Raw genomic sequence first — 24190 nt, forward strand, 5'->3', positions numbered from 1 at the left:
GTGACTGCAGTGTATTGGAACTCCATTGAGCATAAAACACATGCTTCCTCTTACATGCAGGGGCTCGCCCTGTTGCAAGTCTGGAAGTGGTGGTGGTGGTTAGTGTTTAACATCCCGTCGACAACGAGGTCAGTAGAGACGGAGCGCAAGCTCGGATTAGGGAAGGATTGGGAAGGAAATCGGCCGTGCCCTTTCAAAGGAACCATCCCGGCATTTGCCTGAAACGATTTAGGGAAATCACGGAAAACCTAAATCAGGATGGCTGGAGACGGGATTGAACCGTCGTCCTCCCGAATACGAGTCCAGTGTGCTAACAAGTCTGGAAGTGTTCTAAATAAAGTGCTTGTAGACAGCACCCATAAAACATTCTGAGAGAATATGTAACTTACCAGACGGTCACCTGCAATTGCAAGACACACATTAATCTTACACTGCTGATGGTACTTAGTCTTAATGGTATCATGAGAATTTTGATCTGTCCATGAATGTTGGTGAAAATTTGCTTAAATATGACTGAAAGTACAGAAACCTGATTGGCAGTTAGTACAGCACTGTCAGCAAACAACAACCACCACCGCCACCACTATGGCACCACACGAAATATGCAAGACAGACTAATTTCAAATGTCAGAGGTGATCGTGTCTCCATATCAGCACAGTATCAAACAATGGAAACTCCAGGTAGGAATATCAACAGTGTAGGAAAAGTCAGATTGCTACTTACCATAAAGAACACATTAAATTGCAGACAGGCACAGTTAAAAGACACTTATATAAAGCTTTCGGCTACAGCTTCATCAGTAAAAGAGAGACACACCCTTGTGTGTATGAATGGTGTTGTGTCTCACTTTTATTGGGGAAGGCTGTGGCCGAAAGCTTCATGTAAGTGTGTTTTAATTGTGCCTGTCTCCAACTTAACATGTTTTCTTTATGGTAAGCAGCAATCTGTGTTTTCTTACATTGTTAAGAGGACAGTATTATTGAGACAATGTGGTGTCAGCAGATGACTTGTACTGATGTATAACTTGATTATCTATCAGAAAAGATTTTAATTGTTGGTTACAAACCTCACTTGTTTATATTTATATGCCGTTTTTTATTGCTTTGGTGTGAGGAATCCATCCATAAAGTTTGTTGAAGGACATCTGATACACACTGTACATAAAAAAAAGCAAGTGAATAAGCTGTAGGTTGGTTCCCCCCCCCCCCCCCCCCCCCCATGAGTTTATACTAACCTATAGCTAAAAATTCTGTTTGACAGTTATCCAGACCTAGAACTACAACATGTGTTGAAAGCACATCCTGGAACTTGTATTTGCATTGAACTAGATCCTACAGGCAAATATTTTGCTACAGGATCGGCTGATGCTCTTGTTTCACTGTGGGATTTGGAAGAACTTGCATGTTTGCGGACTTTTTCAAGGTAAGTTTAGCAGATACTGCTCCATTTTTAAACAAGTTCATTTTACTTTGTTTTGAAAGGATTCAGAATTTCAATATTTTCTAAGCATTATGTAACAATCCAATCAGCTTTCAGTATTGTATAAAATAAACAGCTCTTAACGTGTAAAACATTCATCACTTATATTCATGTGAAACTGCTGTACATTAAGCACCAGGGTGAATGTATAACAGCAGTCATACTGTGCAACAAACTCATAATTGATTTGTAGTCTTTATTTAAAAGTAGTGCATTGTCATTCAGCTGTGCTGTTACATTCATAGTGCTTTTTTTCTCCTGTGTAGTAGGCTTGATTTAAATTGTTCACAGCTCCCAAGGTTCTATATTCTGCTATCAAATAAATAAGTAATGCTTGGACATGAATAGTGATGTGGGCCAGGCAAATGTCCAGTGAGCAGGACATTTATAAATGAGAATTTGCTCGGGAAATTGCCCAAAGCAGCTTTAAATGTCCAAAATATGGACATTTATAAAAAAAAGCACTTTTTAAAGTTTGTATTGCTAGAATGTATAACTTACCAATTAAAATAAGGGATGGGACAATATTCCTAATACTAGAAGTTAGTAGATGTTTAAATTAGCACATACTTATATCATTCATTGCATTTATTACTAAGAACAAGAGGAAAGAAGGGAGAAATATATATTTTTACTAGCATTATAACTTGCTGTACCAAGGAAGGACGAGTGTTCCAGCTCCTTATCATTTACAGTGTCCTTTTTATTTTTACCAGTTCTACTCTTTATTCACTCTCTCTCTCTCTCTCTCTCTCTCTCTCTCTCTCTCTCTTTGACACACACACACACACACACACACACACACACACACACACACACACTACGTTGAACAGATTTGTTATGATAAGCTGGTATAAAAATGCATTGCTGTGACATCATCACTTTGTAATGCCACACACTTTATAATCCATGTCTGAATATTACTGAAGAATGATTATTGATAGCAAAATTATTACTGAACATGTTAAACGGCTGGCATGTGTTTCTTGATAATAAATGTATCCTTAAATGTTAAACTGTTTTCAGAGGGGAGGGGGGAAGCTTTATTGTGACATTTAGTGACATTTGATACAGACTATAGTTTTCTGTTCTGTTTCTGTCTTTATCTACTTTCGTATGACTGCACTGCTGTGAAGATAAAATGAGAACACTAACATAAAAAAGATTTAATAACAAAGAATTGATGCCGAAGACACTGGAATTGTTCAATTCCGATACTAGTCAATTCCTAGAGAACCAGCGATTCTTGGAGTCACAGAATCTGAATCAGCACATGACTTATTCCTAATTAAAATCATGTATAAACTTTTTTCTGCAGTAGTGTAGTAGGCTATAAGTAAAAATACTACCTGCAGCCTATCTACTTAATATAAACTATGCTTTATTTCAGAAATTACTTTTAAACTTGAGTTTTGTTTTCTTTTTTGTTATGTATTACCCCAAGAATTGACCTCATTAAAAATGTATAGATATGTCGCAAAAAACTTGTTCCAATACAGAATATCAGTTTAAATTTTTTTTGTAAGTGTTGCATAAATGTCCAGGCATTTATGAATTTTGAGCATTTGCACAGGCATTTATACTGGGCATTTGCCTCAACTTATAGATGCCCAGGCATTTTTCACCACTAGACATGAAGGTAAATACATATTCTTGTGTAGTCTTAATTGCAAGTGGAAAAGCAGAACACCCTTGAAGACAGCCTATGTAGAGCCTTCTTTTTCTTTGTAATAATGCTGTCAGATACCTCTGGACATAACTGCAAGCAACAAGTTTGGTTTATTGTTGTAGGAGTGGGCAGGTGAAGACTTCAGAGCCAATTTAAGTAAAAACTTTACCAAAAATGAAAACACAATGTAGCTTAGCATTCTGCAAAAGGAAGTAATTGTCGCCAGTAAGAAGAACAAAAAGCTGTTGTGGGAAAATTGGAAATGTAAATTTAAATATTTAGAGACAAAATAAAGACGATATTAGAATTATGGAGAAATAAAGGGGAGAATCCTGAATATTAAAATGGAGTAGAATTGTAAGAGGCAAACACAAATTAAAATGATGATGAATATCCAGTGCAAAAGAATTGTAAAGATAGTGATGTTATGCACTTCACGATATTATGAATGAAATGAAGTTAATGTGTGATCTTGTGCAATGAAAAGTAAATGAAGCTGCTGATGTAACCCATTTTTACAGGAGCGGTAAATGTATTGTTGAAAAAAGGAATAAAAAAGCAAGCACATATACAAATGGATTATGCCCATTGACCAACTCTGTAAATGAGGTTGATTATGTATTTTGTCACTAATTAGAAGAGTTACCTCCTAAATGTGCATCTGTACTCCACAAACCATACGGTGTGTAGTGGGTGTTATATGGTGTTCATACTCCTCTATAATTAAATCTATACTCCGCAAGTCACCTTATGGCATGTGGTGGAGGGTACTTTGTATATTACCATCTCTTCCCCCTTTCCCTGTTCCATCACAAATGGTCTGCAGGGAGATCGGTTGTTGGTAAGCCTCCACATGAGCTTGAATGTCTCTGATTTTACCTTCATGATCTTTTCTCACGGTATGTGCAGGAAGAAAGCAATATATTGGTTGACTCTTCTAGGAACATATGCTCTCAGAACTTTAGCAGTAAACCACAGTGTGATGCAGAATACCTCTCTTTCAGCATCTGCCATTGGATTTGGCTGAGCATATCCATGATGTCTTTGCCTTTACTAAGTGAACCTGTAATGAAATGCTCTGCTCTTCTTTGGATCTTCTCTTTTTCTCTATCGATTTGTTTCATAGGGCTGTTCCACTTTAAATCACTCTGTACACGTATTCCTAGATATTTTATGGATATAACTGCTTCCATTGAATGTTCTGTAATCATTTAATTATACAGTAATGAGTCTCTCTGCTTATTTATCAGCAGTATTTTACATTTGCTTATGTTGCGAGTCAATTTCACTCCCTGCACCAAGAATTGATCGTCTGCAGGTCTTCCTACATGTCATTACTATTGTCCACTATGGCAACATATATTTTGAAAAATAATGGTCTTTGTAAAACTCTCTTGGAGTATGCCCGATGTTGCTTTTACATATGAAGATTTCTATCCATAGAGAATGACATGCCATGTTCTGTTTGCTAGAAACTCTTCAGTTCAGTCACACAGCTGATGTGATATTCAGTACGCTGATATTTTATTCATTAAGCAGCACTGCACATACACACATCAAAAATAGTTTTCCATCACCTCGGGTCCAAGAGTTCCGGGACCTGTACAGAAAATTGGAATAGAGATCAACATAAACATCATTTCCACCCTTTTTATTGCTCATGAAAACCACACATTGCATTTTGTACCACCATACAGTGAGACCTTCAGAGGTGGTGGTCCAGATTGCTGTACACAACGGTACCTCTAATACCCAATAGCACGTCCTCTTGCATTGATGCATACCTGTATTTGTCGGGGCATACTATCCGCAAGTCCATCATGGCACTATTGGTTCAGATTGTCCCATTTCTCAATGGAAATTTGGCGTAGATCCCTCAGAGCAGTTGGTGGGGCACTGCGTCCGTAAATAGCCCTTTTCAATCTATCCCAGGCATGTTCGGTAGGGTTCATGTCTGGAGAACAAGCTGACCACGCTATTCGAGTGGTGCTGTTATCGTGAAGGGAGTCATTCACAAGATGTGCATGATGGGGGTGCAAATTGTCATCCATGAAGACTTGTGCCTCGAGAGTATGCTGCCGATATGGTTGAAGTATCGGTTGGAGGATGGCATCCACATATCATACAGCTGTTACGGCGCCTTCCATGACCACCAGCAGTGTATGTCAGCCCCACATAATGCCACCCCAAAACTGCAGGGAACTTTCACGTTGCTGCACTCGCTAGACAGTGTGTCTAAGGCATTCAGCCTGACCGGGTTGCCTCCAAACACGTCTCTGGTGATTGTCTGGTTTAAGGCATATGCGACACTCATCAATGAAGAGAACGAGATGGCAATCCTCAGCGGTACATTTGGCATGTTGTTGGACCCATCTGTACTGCACTGCCTGGTGTTGTGGTTGCAAAGATGGACCTCGCCATGGATGTTGGGAATACAGCCTGTTGTGCACAGTTTGAGTCATAACATGATGTCCTGTGGCTGCACAAAAAGCATTATTCAACATGGTGGCGTTACTGTCAGGGTTCCTCCGAGCCATAATCCGTAGGTATCGGTCATCCATTGCAGTAGTAGGCCTTGGGTGGCATTTCATCGCCAGTTTCTGTCTCTCTGTATCTCCTCAATGTCTGAACAACGTTGCTTTGGTTCACTCTGAGACCCCTGGACACTTCCCTTGTTTGAGAGCCCTTCCTGGCACAAAGTAACAATGCGGATGCGATCGAACCGCGGTATTGACCATCTAGGTATGGTTGAACTACAGACAACACGAGTTGTGTACCTCCTTCCCGGTGGGATGACTGGAACTGATCGGTTGTCTGACCCCCTCCGTCTATTAGGCACTGCTCATGCATGGTTGTTTACATCTTTGGGCAGGTTTAGTGACATCTCTGAATAGTCAAAGGGACTGTGTCTGTGATACAATATCCACAGTCAACATCTATCTTCAGGAGTTCTGGGAAACGGAGTGATGGAAAACTTTTTTTTGTGTGTGTGTATTGAATAGTGGCAACTTGGATGCCAGTATCTACTACTTTCTGGGGTGAACAGGGTGAATTGAGTTTCACAACCTTGTTGTTTTTAGAATCCATGTTGATTTCTGCTGGCAAAATTTTCAGTCTCTGGAAATGTCATAATATGCGAACATAAAACATGTTCCAAAATTCTACAACAGACCAACATCAGAGATATAAGCTTATAGTTTTGTGCAACTGTTCAGTGGTCCTCCTTGAAAATGCAAATGACATGCACTTTTTCCAAATCAGTATGAACATCTCGCTTCACCAAAGACCTGCAGTACATGGCTGCTAGAAGGGGAGCAAGTTCTTTGACATACTCCATGTAGAATCATATTGGTATCGTGTTAGATTCAGTGGCCTTTCTTCTAGCGAGCAATTTCAGTTCCTTTTCTATCACATGCTCACTTGTTTCAATATCTATTATTTTTGACATTCGTGCGACAATTTAGAGGAGGAACTACAGTGTGATCTTCCTGTTTTAAACAGTAATGGAAAAAGAAGTTTAGTATTTTGGCCCTCTCTGTGTTGTCACAGAATGTCGGGACAGATGGCTTTGATCCGTTAAGACCAAAACTTCTTTGGCATCTAACCGTCTTTAGATTGATAAAAACTACACTCTTATTTCTACAGTGACAAAATAAACAATACTTAGTTAATGTTTGAACAAATAAAATTCACTTTTATTTGTAAATGTTTTATGAAAATGAGACATAATGAATCAATAAGAAGATTGACACTGCTATGTTTAACAGTTTCTTTATGTTAGATTTGGCCAAGTGCAGTGCTCTTATTAATTCATGTACCAGTTTTATCTGCTCATTGACTATGTTGCTGTTGATACCATATTCGTTAATTTATTTTTAAACCTATGAGTTGGGTGAATGGAATTAGTGTACTTAATGCTTTTTCCTATGATGGTGGAGGCTCACCAGCAGTTTTCCACCTACATATTTTTAATTCTGTTTAATCAAAATCTGTTTTCAGTATGTTGCTATTACAGAGTCCTAGAAATTGTACTCAAATGTCAAGTTCATTATGTGAAAAATTTAGACATTCAGTGAAAGTGATCTTAGAAACCAGTACTAAAATAGCAGCAATACAATTTGCTGTGAATAAGCATTTTCCATAGTTTATGTCAGTTCTGGGGGGAATATCTAAATGTTTTAACCTTTGTCCTGTCTGCTAAGCTCCAGTTTTCTTCGAAGCAAGACAGCTGTGTCTTACAGTGGTAAGATATTCATCACATTTATCTGCCAAGAGGATTGAAGGGTATTTGTATCTTTGAAGAAATCCACTTACTTTGGCAAGTAAATCTGTCACCTTTTCCATGCTTCTTAGAAGCAAACCAAACTCTCTCTGAAGAGCCTCCTGTTCCTAGCTCATTTTCTATCAGATGGTCATACAAAAAAATGTTTACCAATTCAGCTACTTGTGACCCATTGTGAATGAAAGCACTGCTTAAAATTACCGATTTATTGCCCAGTACTTGGCACTGGAACAGGAAAGTGTGAGAACTGGCCAAATTATATTGAGACAGTAGTGAAATTGGGGACAACAACTATACATGCCCTTCATATTGTGTACCGATTGACTGTCAGCGAGTGAAAAACTGACAGCAGAACGTTGAATGATGTACAAATTGATAACTCAGTTTGAACAACTGGACATGCCACACCAAGCTTGTGGCTCGTAATGTTAAGTTTTCATTACCACTGAGTGTGGACTAATTTCAAGAAACATGATTCCTATATCAGTTTCATAATCTGTGGCTTCCCTCGCATCAGATATGACTAATTTACATTTTTAAAATTTAGATAATTGTTAGATACTTCCGTAATATTAAAGTCTAACAAAATAGTGACAGTAGATTTAATGCATTTTCAACTTCTCGTGGCGTAATGAATAATCGATTAAATTTCAGGCATGCAGCCGCGCAAATAAAATTTCCTCCACCAATATTTCGGCCGCGTATCTTCCGGCCATCCTCGGAGTGAGTCACAAGACTGATGAAAGATGCCAAGTGCGGCCCTATATGCTCCACCGCGGTGGTACTGCGCATGTGGGTCACAGATGCTGGGCGGCGGCAGCCGCTCACTTTAAATGCAGATGATACAGGCGTTAAGAAACAGTGTCCAACTTCCGACAAGTAATACGAATTCTTTCTGTGACAATAGCAGAACCAGCCCTTTGTAAAATTCTGTTTACTGCAGCGTTCTTAACAAAGTGAACCAACCTTGCAAATTTTGGGACAACTCCATGGTCGCAGCACTTCGGTAAGAAACTCAAGGAGCTCAATAGTCTTGCTCTCTGGTGTCGTAATTTGTCCAAACTATGGACCCATAAAACCATCTCCTCCCCGAAGAGGTACTTGATCTGCATTTTAAACTTCTCGTGGCGTAAAGAATAATCGAATAAATTTTGGGCATGCAACCACATGCAAGGTTGTTTCACTTTGTTAAGAACGCAGCAGTAAATAGAATTTTACATAGGGCTGGTTCTGCTATTGTCAGAGAGAAAATTCGTTTTACTCATTGGAAGTTGGTCATTGTTCCTGAACGCCTGTATCATCTGCATTTGAAGTTAGCGGCTGTTTTATCTCCTGACTCATGGGACTGGATTGATGGCATGACATGGGCTAAGTCTGACTGGGTTCGCGAAGTGGTCACAAAAAGACAGATTACCAAGTACAGCCGATTGGACCAGCCTTCTCAGGTGGACTCTGTTATTTGACGCCCTGTCATAAATTTGACGGGTAAGGATCTGGATGAAGCTATGTTGTCTGTCTTAAGTAAAGGGCTAAATTCTGCCCCTACCCCAAAGACTTTGCCGATATCATCTTTCAACAGTGCCATTGAAGAAGCTGTCCGACCACTATCAGAGGATTCTGCAGAAGAAATCAGACGAGAAACATGTCAAGCAATTACGAAGCATCGTCCACAAAGAAGCAATGTTTCCAAGGAAGAAAGATGTGCAATACGAAAGCTGCGTGATGATACTGAGACAGTTTTACTGCCTACTGATAAAGGTAATGCTACTGTCCTTTGGCCTCAGGAAGTCTACAAGGAAAAGATATGTGGTCTACTTAGTTCTGGTGCATACTGGAAGATTAACAAAGATCCTACTAACAAGGTGACAATAAGGACTGCTGCCTTGCTGAAAGCTTAATCACTACCGAAGTAAGTCATAAGTACTTTAAAAGTATGAGGTGCAGTACCACCAAGATTTTATGGTATTCCGAAAGTTCACCAGATGGGTAAGGATGAGCGTCTAGAGGACTTGTCTATGAGACCTATAATGTGTACTATTGGTTCACCAATGTATTTTTCTGCCAAATATTTAGCTTCCTTATTAAAACCATTGGTAGGAAAATGTAGTCAGCACATTCATAATTCTGTGGATTTTATTCAGAGACTTAGCAATGTCAGGCTAAATAGTACGGATGTGCTTGTTAGTTTTGACGTGGTATCATTATACACTAAGGTACCTTTAAAGGACTCGACCTTATCAGCCAACATTTTGATAAGAACATTACGTCCTTATTTGAACATGTGCTTTTATCATCTTATTTTCAGTTTAATGGTGAATTTTATGAGCAAATTGATGGTGTTGCCATGGGAAGCCCCCTCTTCCCTCTGGTAGCTAATTTATTCATGGAAGAATTCAAGGACAAGGCACTAGACTCAGCAAGTTTTAAACATACTGTCTTCTGGAGGTACGTGGACGACACATTCGTGGTATGGCCCCATGGAATGGATGAATTACAGCGATTTCTTGATCATTTGAATTCCATCCATGCTAGCATTAAATTTACTATGGAAATAGAAAAAGACGGCTGCCTCCCCTTTTTGGATTTTGTCGTTCGCCGTAAAGGTGATGACACATTAGGACATGCTGTATATCGGAAACCAACACACACAAATCTATATCTTCATGCCAGTAGCTGCCATCACCCTTCACAGACCACAGGTGTCCTTAAGACCTTAGTGCATCGGGCACACTGTATATCCAATAAAGACAATTTGCAAGAAGAGTTAACATACCTCAAGAACATTTTTAAATCAAATGGATTTTCTCCACAACAAATTCGTAGAGCATTCGATGCAAAACCTAAAAAGCAGGTATTTGATGGGGAAGAAGATAGTAATTTCTTCAGATCTAGTGCGTTTTTGCCCTATGTAGGTGCTCTTTCCTCAAAGATAGGCCATATTCTTGAGAAACACTGTGTTAAGGTGATCTTCTGGCCCCCCATGAAGATTGCAGGATGATTTACAGCTTTGTAAAGCGGGTGTGTATCAGATTCCTTGCAGAAATTGTGAGAAGTCGTACATAGGTCAAACAACACGCACCATTCATGAGAGGTGTATGGAGCATCGAAGATACACACACTTATTACAGCCAGACAAGTCAGCTGTGGCTGAACATTGTATTGATACAGGACATTCCATGAATTACAGTGAAGTGAAGATGTTAACATCCACCTTTTCTTTTTGGGAATCTGTCTTCAAGGAAGCTATAGAGATTAGATCAGCTAATAACTTAATAAATAGAGATAATGGTTTTAATTTGGACAAAGCATGGAATCCGGCTCTTGTAGTAATTAAACTTTAGAGAAGTTGTCATTGTGTCAGTGCCACCGATCATACATTGATAAGCGAATTGAATGTGTGCACGCCTTCGCCACAGACGGCGCATGTGCAAACGTATTTCTCTGCCGCCGACCAGCATCTGTGACCCGCATGTGCAGTACCACTGCGGTGGAGCATATAAGGCCATGCTTGGCATCTTGTCGTCTGTCTTGTGACTCACACTGAGGATGGCCAGACAATATGTGGCCGAAATATCAGTGGAGGAAATTTTATTTGCGTGGCTGCATGTCCAAAATTTAATTGACTAGATTTAATGTTTTGTAAATAATTTGTATTGGGTCAGCCGTACTTGAATTTTTTTGTTTTTACTCTTCAGAGAATTTCACTTTACCCACCAGACAGTAATCACTCACTGTTGTAGATGATGTTACCAACCTCCGTAGCTGAGGTCACTAATGCACACCTGTGTGGTGATTTTCAACTTGGACATAAGCTGGTTCAGGGTGTATACAACCCAGGACAGCCGGGAGATCTGGGAAAACCCGGGAATTTTTGCATCCGGGAAAAACCCGGGAATTTTTCATTGTTTTAGTTTTCAGTTAAATTTTTGTAACATTGACTGGTAAGAACCAATAATGTAACGAAGGATATTACTGTATCTCGCTACAGCAGAGTAATACTGCAGCAATAAAACATGAAAGGGGGGAAAAAAAAAAATAATAAACTAATTTGGCAAAGAAATGCGCCATACACAGCAACAAAACACAGTGCTCACACAAGCGTCTGCCAACAGCAAAATGTGTCAAAGGCTTTAGGAAGACTGTGCAATGCTTCAGAACAACAAATTGCCTCCAATGAGCGTGATTCCACAACTGTTTACATTAGATTCGTTTGAGCAGTTGAGTAGCATTGTGTGTAGTACCTTCTCCGGTTTCTGGCTACAGAAATGTGGCTGTTAACTGTATAAGCAAAGCAGCAAGCGGCCAGGTGCTACCCAGTAAAATTATACTGGTGTGCCTAATCTATCAGCGTCACGCATGCGCAACAGGCTTGGTTCTAAGGGGCGGAGGTAAACCAGAGTATCTGCCCCGGAATGCATCCCTGTTAGTTTTTGAACCTTTTGAACACATTCTAAGTTGACTTTTGAATAAATCATAAGTTGATTTTTGAATGCGTGCACAGTGTACGTGATGGCTCTGCCAGGAGAATCCCCGCATGTAGGAATAAACTTTCCTGCAGACAAAAGGCGGCAGGGCTATACGAGCTGAGCGGAGTAAAGCCAAACAGGTCAATGCCAATCACTGTTTATGTGGTTGACTGGATCTGTGAATGATTAGCATTGTTATGATTACTAGTGAAAGCATAGATTCAAACTACCAGAGTGGAAATAAATGGCTAACAGGAATAACAGGTAAGAAAGATTACGTGGTATCTTCTTGGTGTATCCAAAAAAATGAAATTTAGACAAAGTTTTTAGCCAGACCTCTACACTAGTAAGGGCTAGTTGTACAGTCCCCAGCTAGCAGGCGCATAAGTTCTATTCTGGGAGGAGCGCGCAAAACACGTTGTACGAACACGTAATAACACCTAACCAGAGAATAAATGCTGGATAACTAAACCGTTGATCGTGGCAGGGTTAGTGAAGTTAATCAGAAAATAAGTTTGGACACTGGCAGGAATAGTTTTTAGAATTAGTGATGACAAAGTTCTTCATTAGAATGAGGAAGGAGAAGAAACGGGGACATCACACAAATTATAGAAGAATATGATGATTCCAAATTTATATAAAAATTTCGTACTACTACTTTTCGATCTCATGCTTCAGAAGTTGGAGCGTATGAATGTAATGTAAACTTTTCCCTAACATAAAGCTTTTTGCTTGTGGTAAGCCTATTTGGCATTTGATATTCGTTCTTCGTAAATCATATTCTGTTGTCCCATAAAATGACCATTTGTTCCAAAACAGTCTCATTTATTTGGTGTGTATTAAAACTTCTGTAATATTACGCATCCCTATTTCATTTTATCTAGCACACAGTGACAAAATACACGTAATCAGATCGAGAAACCACACCAGTCTTGGGTACTATTTGTATTAACAGCTTTTTCAGTATTAGACAACATTTCGTTTTTTCGTGTAGCAAAACATTTGACTAACTTTCATGACGTAATAGATTCTTTTGCAGGAAGGAAAGCACACTATGTAAACCCGAAGCAAGATTAGGGAGAAAAATTTGCTAGGACTTAAGGATTGAGAAATGTGTACCATCTTGCTTGTCTCTCATGTTTACTGGTTTTATGTATCCTATGTTAAATTTTATGTCACACAAAACAGCAACTTATTAGCTAATAGGCAATAAAGAGCGCAGATTTTCTGAAGCATTCTTGATCTCCTGGTTACAAGTAATCCCATCCAGTATTAATTGCATTTTTCTTCTTTTAAGAGGGACAAGATGTCAAAACGATCGACTTGGAGCAGGAGAGGCACCACAGGAAATTTTAATGTCTACTGTCCTGAATATAGTTTGATGCATCCATTACAAAGTATACACATTTGAATTCGATAGAGTGAAGTACAGTGATGTGCAATAGAAGAATGCTGTGTGAATATGCGTGGCACTGCACTTTGGCACACTTGAGACCAAATAACATGTCTTACATTTCCTCTCATACATAGGTTTTATGTATCAGACTCTTCAGAAAGATGTGCACTACAAAATGAATGTTTTTTGGAAAGTCGATTTAATTTTTGCCGTCGTATCTCGAACGTTGGAGGGAGGGGCGGCCACTATCTAATATTGCCCCAGTTCGGAAATATCATAGATCCAGGACTGATAAACAGAGCAGTGTGCGCCGTAGTGGGGTGGTCTCCACTTGAGCCATATTCACGTTTAGTGATTTTGCTGTTTCCTGTCCATTTATTGCTCTCCCGTCAAATGAAAACAAAACGGATTTCTGTGGCCGGGAGCTTTGAAGTCCGTTAAAATACATTTGCATAATTACGGAAGGCTATAATACATTATTAGTTTCAGATTTTATGTCCCCTTTCTGACAGTCAAGCATTAATCGCCTTGGAGAACAATGAAGTTACTTTTATCAATTTGCTAAAGAAATTTGGCTTTAATAACTTTCCGCTGAGCCAGCCAATTTATTTGAAACGGAGCGTTTAATTCCACACTATTGGCTAGTTTCAACTGTTTGCTGCATTTCAAGTGCACGTTTTCATCTTCTAGCACGCATGGCATTGTGCCATAATAAAGAACCAATGAGTAATACAGTACTGGTACTCCAAGAAAATTTACATACGAATGTGCACTTCAAGATGAATTATGCCTTTTAGTATGGTTCACAAAATTCCCATGCTCTTGGAGTATCCTCTAAGGTCTTGTTTCCTTTATGACACAATGTAAGATCTTTTAATGCTGTACACATGCGAACATACGGGCTTCCTGCGTCGTCGTAACTGCGCAAGCACAGTGACGCTTGTTATCTGGTGCTCTCTGGTAACTGTTGAAACGAACCTATTTCTAACAGGCCGCGAGAAAATATTGCGAATGGTGGTCTGAAAAGTGTTACTTTCAAAGTAAATTTCCTTTTACGCAAGATGAACTGTGTGTGAGAATGGACGATGAATTTCTTAAATCACAGGGCGTTTGACTCTCATTTAAAAATCAGCTCTTTGAATACGATGATTTAGAATAATTTCGGGTCCAGAAGATCTGACATTTATGTTGTTCTTAAAAATTTTACTGGCACATTTGTGTGATATATCTTAAAGTGTAACACATGCAAAAAGCAGCAACAGATTTATGTGAAAGCTTTTCTTTTCTTGTAGCAACACTACGTATATTAATTTACACCATTAACTTTTCCTATTTGTGTGCTCGCACCGCTTAACAGTGATGTTGCTATTGGCTGACTACACCACGTGTCCTATGTTCTGAATATCCGCTGTTGTCGGGTGGCGAGATCACGTGACGTGAGCTATGACTGGCTAACAAAAGCGCATCGCAATCTCGATTTAAATGCTTTGGAAAGTAACATATGATGTTTGGTGGAATTCGAATTTATACTTTCATAATACGAAAATACAGTGTACATGTTACCGCATGTCATATATCTTCCCAAAATGTGTTTTGTTCCCTGAGATTCTTTTACTAAAGTGCTGGGAAATTCTACGCCTGTGAATAAAACCATAACCATTCAAAAGACTGATAACTTTTACAGTTCCCAGGAAAAGTATACATTCACTTAACACATAACTTTTACAGTTCCCAGGAAAAGTATACTTTCACTTAACACGGAAAAAGTGTATTTTCACCCAGGAGGAAGTGTACTTTTAACCAGGAAAAATCTGGGAATTATTTTTTCATTGTCCACGTATACACCCTGTGGTTTGAATCCTGGTGGTAGAAAATTTTCACTGCTTGTATTTGGCAGGCAAGTGGAGGAGAGGAAGTCATTGTGCCAGTGACTTGGATTAAATTCCAGACTTCTCTACAGTGTCACATAAAGTGAGGGCATGTGACTCTGTTGACGGCGATTTGTCCGTTGGATGAGCACTTTCAGCTCTGTGGCTGCCTTGGTGCCGTATGAGAGGATTAGGCTGTGTGCCGGCATCAGGTTTCACTCTGTCCCTTCCCTTCATCCATAACAACATAAACTCAAAACTATGCTGTACAAGCACTCATCACAGGGCAGAGATACACGCTTGACACTTCATAAAAGGTTGGAGAAAGACAATGGCAAATCTCCTCCCATAGGACTCTGTGTAGAACAACAATGCGGGATTCCGGCATCTGCTTCCCTATGCTCTTGCCCTGACTGTGGGCACCCCCTCCATGAGGGGAATGCTTGTGCTCCCCCACCAGTGTGTGTAAATTGTCATGGACAGCATTCTCCACACTCGCCTGCATGCCCGGTGTTTGTGAAAGAAAGGAGAATTCAAGAGTACAAAACCTTAGATTGGCTCACCTACACTGAGGCTTGTCAAAAGTATGACCAGCTCCATCCTGTGTCTATGACTTCTACTTTTGCTTCAGTTACGTCCATTCCTCCTCCTACCCGCCCCTCTTCCCAGCCCCACCCCATTTGCCCCATGCCTTCCGCCTCCTCCTCCCTCTCCAACTACCCCTCCCTGTCAGTACCCATACCCACCCCTTCGGGTGCTGCTCCCCCACCCCCGCTGGAGAAGTGCTCCCCTCCTTCGCTGTCCGCCGGTACTGGAGCTCCCTCCTGGGGCTCCTCTTCCCGGCAACCCCCTGAAAGGCGATCTGCTGCTCCAAATCGGCAGCATGATCCGCGGCCGGTGGGTGCCAAGATTGCCCGGTGTAATTCCGTGCCCGCCTTCGCTGAAGTCTGCCCTTCTCTTCCTTCCCAAGAGAAGAAGCAGAGACACAAGAACAAGGGCAAGGCCCCTCTGGTACCCCCTCAGGTGGAGCCTTCCCCTCCTCCAGTTAATGAACTAATAGAGTCTGACCCCACCTATATGGATATTACCCCATCTGTATCGGTGACGGGTGGCAACTCAGCAGTGTGACCGACTCTGGTCCATTCGCTTCCCATTTGGACTCCAGCTTGAGAATCCTCCAGTATATTTGTAATGGATATTTGCGTCACCTTCCAGAGTTGCAGCTCCTTCTTTCCTTCTACTCTGCCACTTGTATTGTGCTCCAGGAGACCCATTTTGTCAATTCTTACTCACCTGCCCTTCATGGGCTCCACGCTTTCTGTCCGAACCGAATTGGCCCCTTGCGGGCTTCTGGTGGTGTTGCACCTTGGTCCAAAAGGACATTGTTAGTAAATGGGTTCCCCTCCATACCACTCTGGCAGCCATTGCTGTCAGGGTCCATCTGGCCACTCCAATCACAATCTGTAATCTCTACCTTCCACCTGACAGACTGCCCACATCCCTTGCCCTAACCACCCTTCTTCAACAACTCCCTCCTCCCTTCCTGCTACTAAGAGACTTTAATGCCCACAACCCTTTCTGGGGTAGTCATACGACTACTGCACTGTGCAGGGCAGTTGAATCTCTTCTGGCAGGGCTTGACCTCTGTTTACTAAACACAGGCGCTCCCACACACTTTAGTGTGGCACACGGCGCTTTGTCTACCATTGACCTCTCCATCTGCAGTCCCGGCCTTCTTCCCTCCATTCAGTGTGGTGTCCACGATGACTTATGTGACAGTGACCATTACCCGATTGTTTTGACCTTCATTCAGTGTCTCTCGCTCCGTCACCCTCCCAGGTGGGCCATATCTAAGGCTGATTGGGGTGCCTTCTCCTCTGCTCCCATCCCCCCCCCCCCCCCCCCTTTGTATTGCCACACGGCAGTGTTGATGAATCTACACAGGCTTTGACTGCCGCCATCCTTTCAGCGGCAGTTTCAGCAATCCCTTCTTCCTCAGAGTCCCCCCGCTGGAAGATGGTCCCTTGGTGGACTCCGGAAAGTGCTGCAGCCATAAAAGACCGCCGCCTTGCTCTTCAACACTTCAAGTGGCACCCTTCTACTGCTCTTCTTCTGGTCTGTAAACGACTCCGCACCCGGCGCACTACCTAATCAAATTTCAGAAACGGATTTGCTGGGAATGATATGTAGCTGCCATAGGACCACACACACCCTCTTCACAAGTCTGGACGAAACTCAGGCGGATTTTTGGCCACCGTCCTCCCACTGGTGTTGCAAGAATTTCTGTGCATGGTGTTGTCCTTACCAATCCGGACTTTGTAGCAGAAAATTTTGCTCAACACTTTGCTCAAGCTTCGGCATCGGCTCAGTATCCGCCCACGTTCCTTCTCCTGAAAGAGCGCTCAGGATGCCTGCCTTCGTCTTTTGTTTCTCACTACTCAGAGCCATATAATGCCCCATTCAGCAAGTTGGAATTCGCCAGCACCCTCACCCTTTGTCCCCACACGGCTCCTGGACCATATCAGATACATAACCAAATGCTCCAGCACTTACCGGTGGCTGGCCACCATCGTATACTGACCCTCTTCAACTGTCTGTGGAGTGAGGGAGTCTTTCCTACCCAGTGGCAGGAAAGCATTGTTGTTCCGGTGTTGAAGCCAGGGAAGCCACCTCTTCAGTGGGATAGCTACCATCCAATTAGCCCTCTGTAAGCTCATTGAACGCATCATGAGTCGGTGGCTGTTTTGGATCCTTGAACCCTGCGACCATTTGTCATCGACTCAAAGTGGTTTTCACTGTGGCCGCTCTACAGTGGATAACTTGGTCCACCTGGAGTCTGCTATCCGGTTGGCTTTTGCCCATCGGCAACACCTCCTTGCAATGTTCTTTGATCTGCATAAAGCCTATGGCACTGCCTGGCGCCACCACATCCTCACCACCCTTCATGAATCGGGCCTTCGTAGCACTCTGCCCATTTTTATCTGTAACTTTCTTTGTTGTTGCTCTTTTCGGGTCCAAGTTGGCTCCTCCTACAGCACTCCCCATCGACAAGAAAATTGGGTTCCATAGGGTTCCGTGCTGAGCGTCCCTCTCTTTCTCATAGCCATTAATGGTCTGGTGACAGCTGTTGGGCCGAAAGTGTCCCCCCTCTTTGTATGCTGATGGTTTTTGTATTTGCGTCGATTCCTTTGTAATGGGCGCTGCAGAACGCCGTCTACAGAGGGCAATCTGCCGGGCGCACTCATGGGCTCTCTCCCGTGGCTTTCAGTTTTCGGCAGCCAAGAAGTGTGTCATGCATTTCTGCCATCGCCGTACAGTCCATCCCCATTCGGCACTGTTCCTCGATGGCCAGCCCCTCTAGGTGGTGGACAGCCATCACTTCATGGGTCTGGTCTTCGATGCCCAGTTGACATGGCTCCATCATCTTCGCCACCTGAAGAGGATGTGCTAGTCCCATCTCAATGTTCTTAGGTGTCTGTGCAATACCTCCTGGGGTGCAGACCGCTCTGTTCTCCTGCGATTGTATCAAGCATTGGTCCAGTCTCGTTTAGACTACGGATGTCCTGTCTATGGGCATTGCCTTCGACGTTGCAGGTACTAGACCCCATCCACCATTGTGGGATCCGACTTGCAACTGGTGCCTTCCGGACTAACCCCATACTTAGCTTTCTCGTAGAGGCGGGGATTCCACCACTGCGGGTTTTGCGCCAACAATAGCTGATATCTTACGTGCTCTGCATTCACTGCACCCCAAAGCACCCTAATTGTGGTCTCCTTTATCCAGACACAGAGACCACCCTGCCGCAGCGGCAGCCACGACATGGGCTTACCATGGCTGTCCACATTCAGTCACTCTTTTCTGAGCTCCAGCAATTCCCTTAACTGCCTCTTTTCTCCACTCACGCATGTACCCCTCCGTGGTGCATCTCTCGGCCACAGCTCTGTCTCGATCTCTCAATCGATTCAAAGGATTCTGTTCCTCCAATGGCTCTTCACGACCAGTTCTACTGTCTCCTCAGTTCTTTTCAGGGTTGAGAAGTGATCTATACTGATGGCTCCATGGTTGCTGGCCGCACTGGTTTTGCTTACACCTATGCGCGACGTATAGGTAGATAGCTGTAGTGTTTTTACTGCAGAATTGGTAGCCATCTTGCACGCACTGGACCATATCTGCTCCTGCTCAGGACTATCCTTCACTATCTGTAGTGACTCATTGAGCGGTTTGCACGCTATCGGCCAGTGCTTCCCTTGCCACCCATTGGTCATCGCTATCCAGGACTCCCTTTCTCTCCTTGCTCATCGTGGATGCTTGGTGGTTTTCATTTGGACCTCAGGTCAGTTTGGCGTTCCTGGCAGTGAACTTGCCGATCGACTGGCTAAATTAGCTACTACCAGGCCATCTCTTGCTATTGGCATTCCAGAAATAGACCTTCACTCAGCATTAGGTCGTCAGGTTTTGGGCCTTTGGGATGCAGAATGGCACCCTCTTTCTTCGCCGAACAAGCTCAGGGCAACTAAGGATTCTACAACTCTGTGGCGGTCCTCCTTATGGGCCTCTCGTAAGGCCTCTGTCGTCCTATGCTGGCTCCGCATCAGCCATAGATTGCTGACTCTGGTTATCTCCTCCGTCATGAGGACCCCCCCTCTCTGTCATTGTGGATCGATGCTGACTGTGGCTCACAACTTATTGGACTGCCCCAACTTAGCCGTCCTGCCACGGACTTTTAGCTTTCCAGACTCGCTACCCCTGGTGTTGGCTGACAATGCCTCAGCAGCGGATCTCATTTTACATTTTATTCGTGATAGGGGTTTTTATCGTTTTGTTTAAGGGAGGGACCTCCCACCTTATCGGTGAGTGGAGGGCATGGCAGGCCCTCTTGCTCCCCCCTTCGTCCCGACTGGATTGGCTTCAACTGGGCTTGGTGGTTCACCCCAGCCCTCTGCCTTCCCAGCCCTTTCCTTATGGGGTCTGTTATGTCTTGAGCATCTCTCTTGTCTCCTTTGCTTCTTCCTTCATGCCCCTGTCATTAGATCACTTCCTTTCCCTCACCTCTTCTTCCACCCTTTTCCGTCCTTCCCTGTCAATAGTTTATCATTTTATGGACATTGTGGTTCCCTCTTCTAAAGTGGGATTTAATCGGTTTTAGTTAATCCAAGGTCGGAGGGACTGATGACCACGTAGTTTGGTCCCTTCTCCACCCAACCAACCCCCCCCCTCCACACACACACACACACACACACACACACACACACACAAAATCGGCATCATGCTCAGTTAATAGTGATTCAATAACTTCTGTCTATCTGCTTCACTCCACTCTTCCCCTCACCCCCCTTCTCCTGATAGAGTGAGGCTATACACTTGATCATTCCTCGTGGGGTCCTACTCACTGATTTTTATTTCCTTCAGCATCATTCCTCAGTCTGTACTTGGGCTCTGCGTCTAATGACCTCATTGTCAATCAGATGTTAATCCCAAATCTATCTTCCTTCGTCTCATTTTGAATGGATGCATTCACATGCCACTCACTAGCCCTGATGTGAGCACTTTGACAATGACCTCTTCCATGAAAACGTGTTATGAATCAGATTTACAATAAAGAAAATAAAAACAAATCACAGGTGAACCTGAGGCAGAACAGTTACATTAAATATTTACCTTCCCTTTTGCAAAATGAGATAGTTACATGTTCAGTTCAATAATGGCACACATTACCTGTATCCTAGACCAATGATTCTAATTTTTTGAGAAGTTATTGTAACTGATTTAATTCTCTGTGTTCTTACAATTGTCTCTTTCTCCAATATGAAGAACTGAACTAGGTAGTGTGGGATTAACAAAAGTACTTGTACTTCGAACGTATACGTTCTTGCTTTATTGCATATAACAAAATAGTAAAATTAGTGGCATCCCTGCACTCATGTATTTTTGTTACAGGCATTAAGCTACTAGGAACAAATCACAAGAACATGCCAGTTTCCCTTCCTCCCCCTTGTTCATCTCTGGTATCATTTTCAACAATGCAATATTGCTAACACATTGAAAATAAATTAGCAGTTTTTTATTTACCAATCAAACTATGTGAAATTTGGTAGCTATATAGTGTATAGTATAAACATTGTAGAAAAAATAGTATATACCTTTAGGGTCAATCCAAATGAAGTGGTCCAATAAAAATTAATTTGGTTGCTTTACCACTTTTAATTTTTTTTTTTTATGTGATTACGCTATAATTGAGAAGTTTAATTTGCCTTTCCCTTTTACTGAATGGCAGCCATTTTCGTTTGTAAGAACACGACGATGTTTCAGGTTAGAGACATTAGCAAAAATATGAATATCTCTGCACTGGGTTAAGTTACAACATTGCAATTGACATGATTGTTTTTAGAAAAGTGTCCTTTACACCATTGTCTATTACACAAAATACCCTAAATTCAAAAACAACCAGTTAAAATGACCTCCAAAGTTTGAAATCCAAATTTTCAAAAATCCATTTTTTAGGCCCAAAAAATAAGAAACAAGGAGTGATTTATGAGAGTCTACTTTTTTTCCTATAGTTAGATATCATACATTACTAGCCTCATATAGAGCAAGAACACTTACAAATATTTCCTTAGTTTTTTATGAATTTTTGAAATTTGAAAATTTTCATTTTTTGTAGAGTTTGGAGTTAGTTATCTCAGGTGGGACTGAATATAAAAATATGATTTTTGCACAGTTTGTACACCTATATGATAACAACGTACTGTAAAAATTTCAACATTGATATCTGACTGTGAAAAAAGATATGAAGTTTTGAAAATGAGATAATTCACATTACTCTACAACTGATCTTATGGCTGTTGCCTATTTAAATGGTTTATTGTTTCATTGTAATAAAATTTAATTGTGACATATATTTAGGTAACACTATCTGCAAAAAAATGTTTATTACAAACTTTATGTAGACATTATACTACTGTACAAAGATGATAAAAATGAAATATGTGAGGTAGCAGGAAGAATTGGTGGGATGCGTGAAAAAATTTTCACAGTGGAACCAGAAGAAGAAGTAAGAATAAGTTTTTTGGATCTTAGGTTAACTAAAAGAGATGGACAGCATAATATTAGCATATTTAGGAAGACGACAGCTACTGACACGATTATAAATGTGAAATCGTGTCACCCTGAGAAGCATAAATGGGCTGACTTCAGAGCCATGATCTACAGGATGCTAAAACTGCCACTCACCCCTAAGAACGAGGTGGAAGAATTAAGGATGATCAGACAAGTAGCAGAGCCAAATGCAAATAAGGACCATGATGTAATGAAACTCTTATAATAAACTAAAGTCAAAAATACATGACAAGAAGGAGACAGCAGAACCAAAGAGCAAGAAGTTTGTTGCTGTGTCATGGAGTGGTGCATTTTCCAACAGAATTGTGATTTCAAACGAAAAGTACAAATGGTTGTAGGCTGTGCCACAAAGCTGCTAACAACAGCAACAAATATTTGGAATCTGGTGTCTATAAGATAAAATGCCAAGACCATGACAAGTTTTATGTAGGTCCGACAGGAAAGAATTTCATGACTTATTTTAGAGAGCATACATATAACAAAAATAAGAGCACTTTCGGTACACATTTGGACAGAGAAAAACATTTGGCAGGAAACATAGAGGATAATATGAAAGAATTGCATATGGTGCCAAAGGGGAAGTTACCGAACCTACTCGACGAAATGGAGATTTATGTACACAGATAATGGCAACCAGAATTACTGCTGAATGGACAGAATGAGTTTAACCTAAATGCTTATTTTGACGTATTCAGAAACTTACTAGTCTGAGCAGCATCGATCACCCCAGCAGCTTAGCATGTGGTCATGTGCACCAGCCGCCGGTGGCAGGGAGAGTGGTTCTCTCTCCACAAGTTCCACCATAGGAAAACAAAAATGTCACACAGAGAAGTCACGACGTGTTGCGATTGAGATCCCATTCTGGATGTATTATCACCTATCGATTTTTTTAATTAATAGTTACTGTTTCATTAATTACCTTACAATTACAGTTATGGTTATTGTTTTGTCACACTGGAAGATGTAGTTTCATGGATGTGATTTTAATCCTATACTTTTTATACTGGCTTTTACACAATTGTATGTTTTACTTTGCCAGGCTAGGAGCTTCACATGATTAGTATTTGCACTTTTTATGTGGGTTCTGAGTACGGATGTAATTCCTAGTATGGTATGTCAGTACATGTTTTATTGTCAGATGCTCGTTTTCCCATGTGAAGTAGTTTTAGTTTATGACTATGCATACTGCATTTTAACCATTACATTTACGATACTGATTAATCATGTACCCTTGCTATGGTGCCCTATGCTGGCCTCAGCGTCTTTGTGTAAATTACTAGATGCATTCTGTTCATCACTGACACTTACAATGTACCTACAAGCTTTGTTTGAAGTTGATACTACATCAGAAAATTTTATGGCATGCATGGCTGTTAATCACGTAAACACTTTTTACTTTTCTTATCTAGCACCAGGCCTTTTATAGATTTAGCGTCAGCAAACTGAACTTAGTTGGTTATATCCTGTTTTTGCTTGTAACAGATCTGAATATGGCAATAGCCGAAATCGGTAGTGTTGTTGTTGTTGTTGTTGTTGTGGTCTTCAGTCCTGAGACTTGTTTGATGCAGCTCTCCATGCTACTCTATCCTGTGCAAGCATCTTCATCTCCCAGTACTTACTGCACATACATCCTTCTGAATCTGCTTAGTGTATTCATCTCTTGGTCTCCCTCTGCAAATTTTACCCTCCACGCTGCCCTCCAATGCTAAATTTGTGATCCCATGGTGCCTCAGAACATGTCCTACCAACCGGTCCCTTCTTCTTGTCACGTTGTGCCACAAACTCCTCTTCTCCCCAATTCTATTCAATACCTCCTCATTAGTTATGTGATCTACTCATCTAATCTTCAGCATTCATCTGTAGCACCACATTTCGAAAGCTTCTATTCTCTTCTTGTCCAAACTATTTATCA

General features: G+C 41.5%; 1 protein-coding gene across 1 annotated transcript in view; it reads left to right on the top strand.

Moving 5' to 3' along the window:
* The window catches only part of LOC124802765 (THO complex subunit 3), a 53667-nt gene that overhangs the window by 23477 nt on the left and 6000 nt on the right, over positions 1-24190 (top strand). Inside the window, exon 4 of the mRNA XM_047263756.1 lies at positions 1262-1423. Coding sequence (XP_047119712.1) covers positions 1262-1423 — 162 coding nt within the window. The remainder of the gene's footprint in view (positions 1-1261; positions 1424-24190) is intronic.

The sequence above is a fragment of the Schistocerca piceifrons genome, chromosome 6 (assembly GCF_021461385.2).
Source record: "Schistocerca piceifrons isolate TAMUIC-IGC-003096 chromosome 6, iqSchPice1.1, whole genome shotgun sequence".
NCBI classification, from domain to species: domain Eukaryota; kingdom Metazoa; phylum Arthropoda; class Insecta; order Orthoptera; family Acrididae; genus Schistocerca; species Schistocerca piceifrons.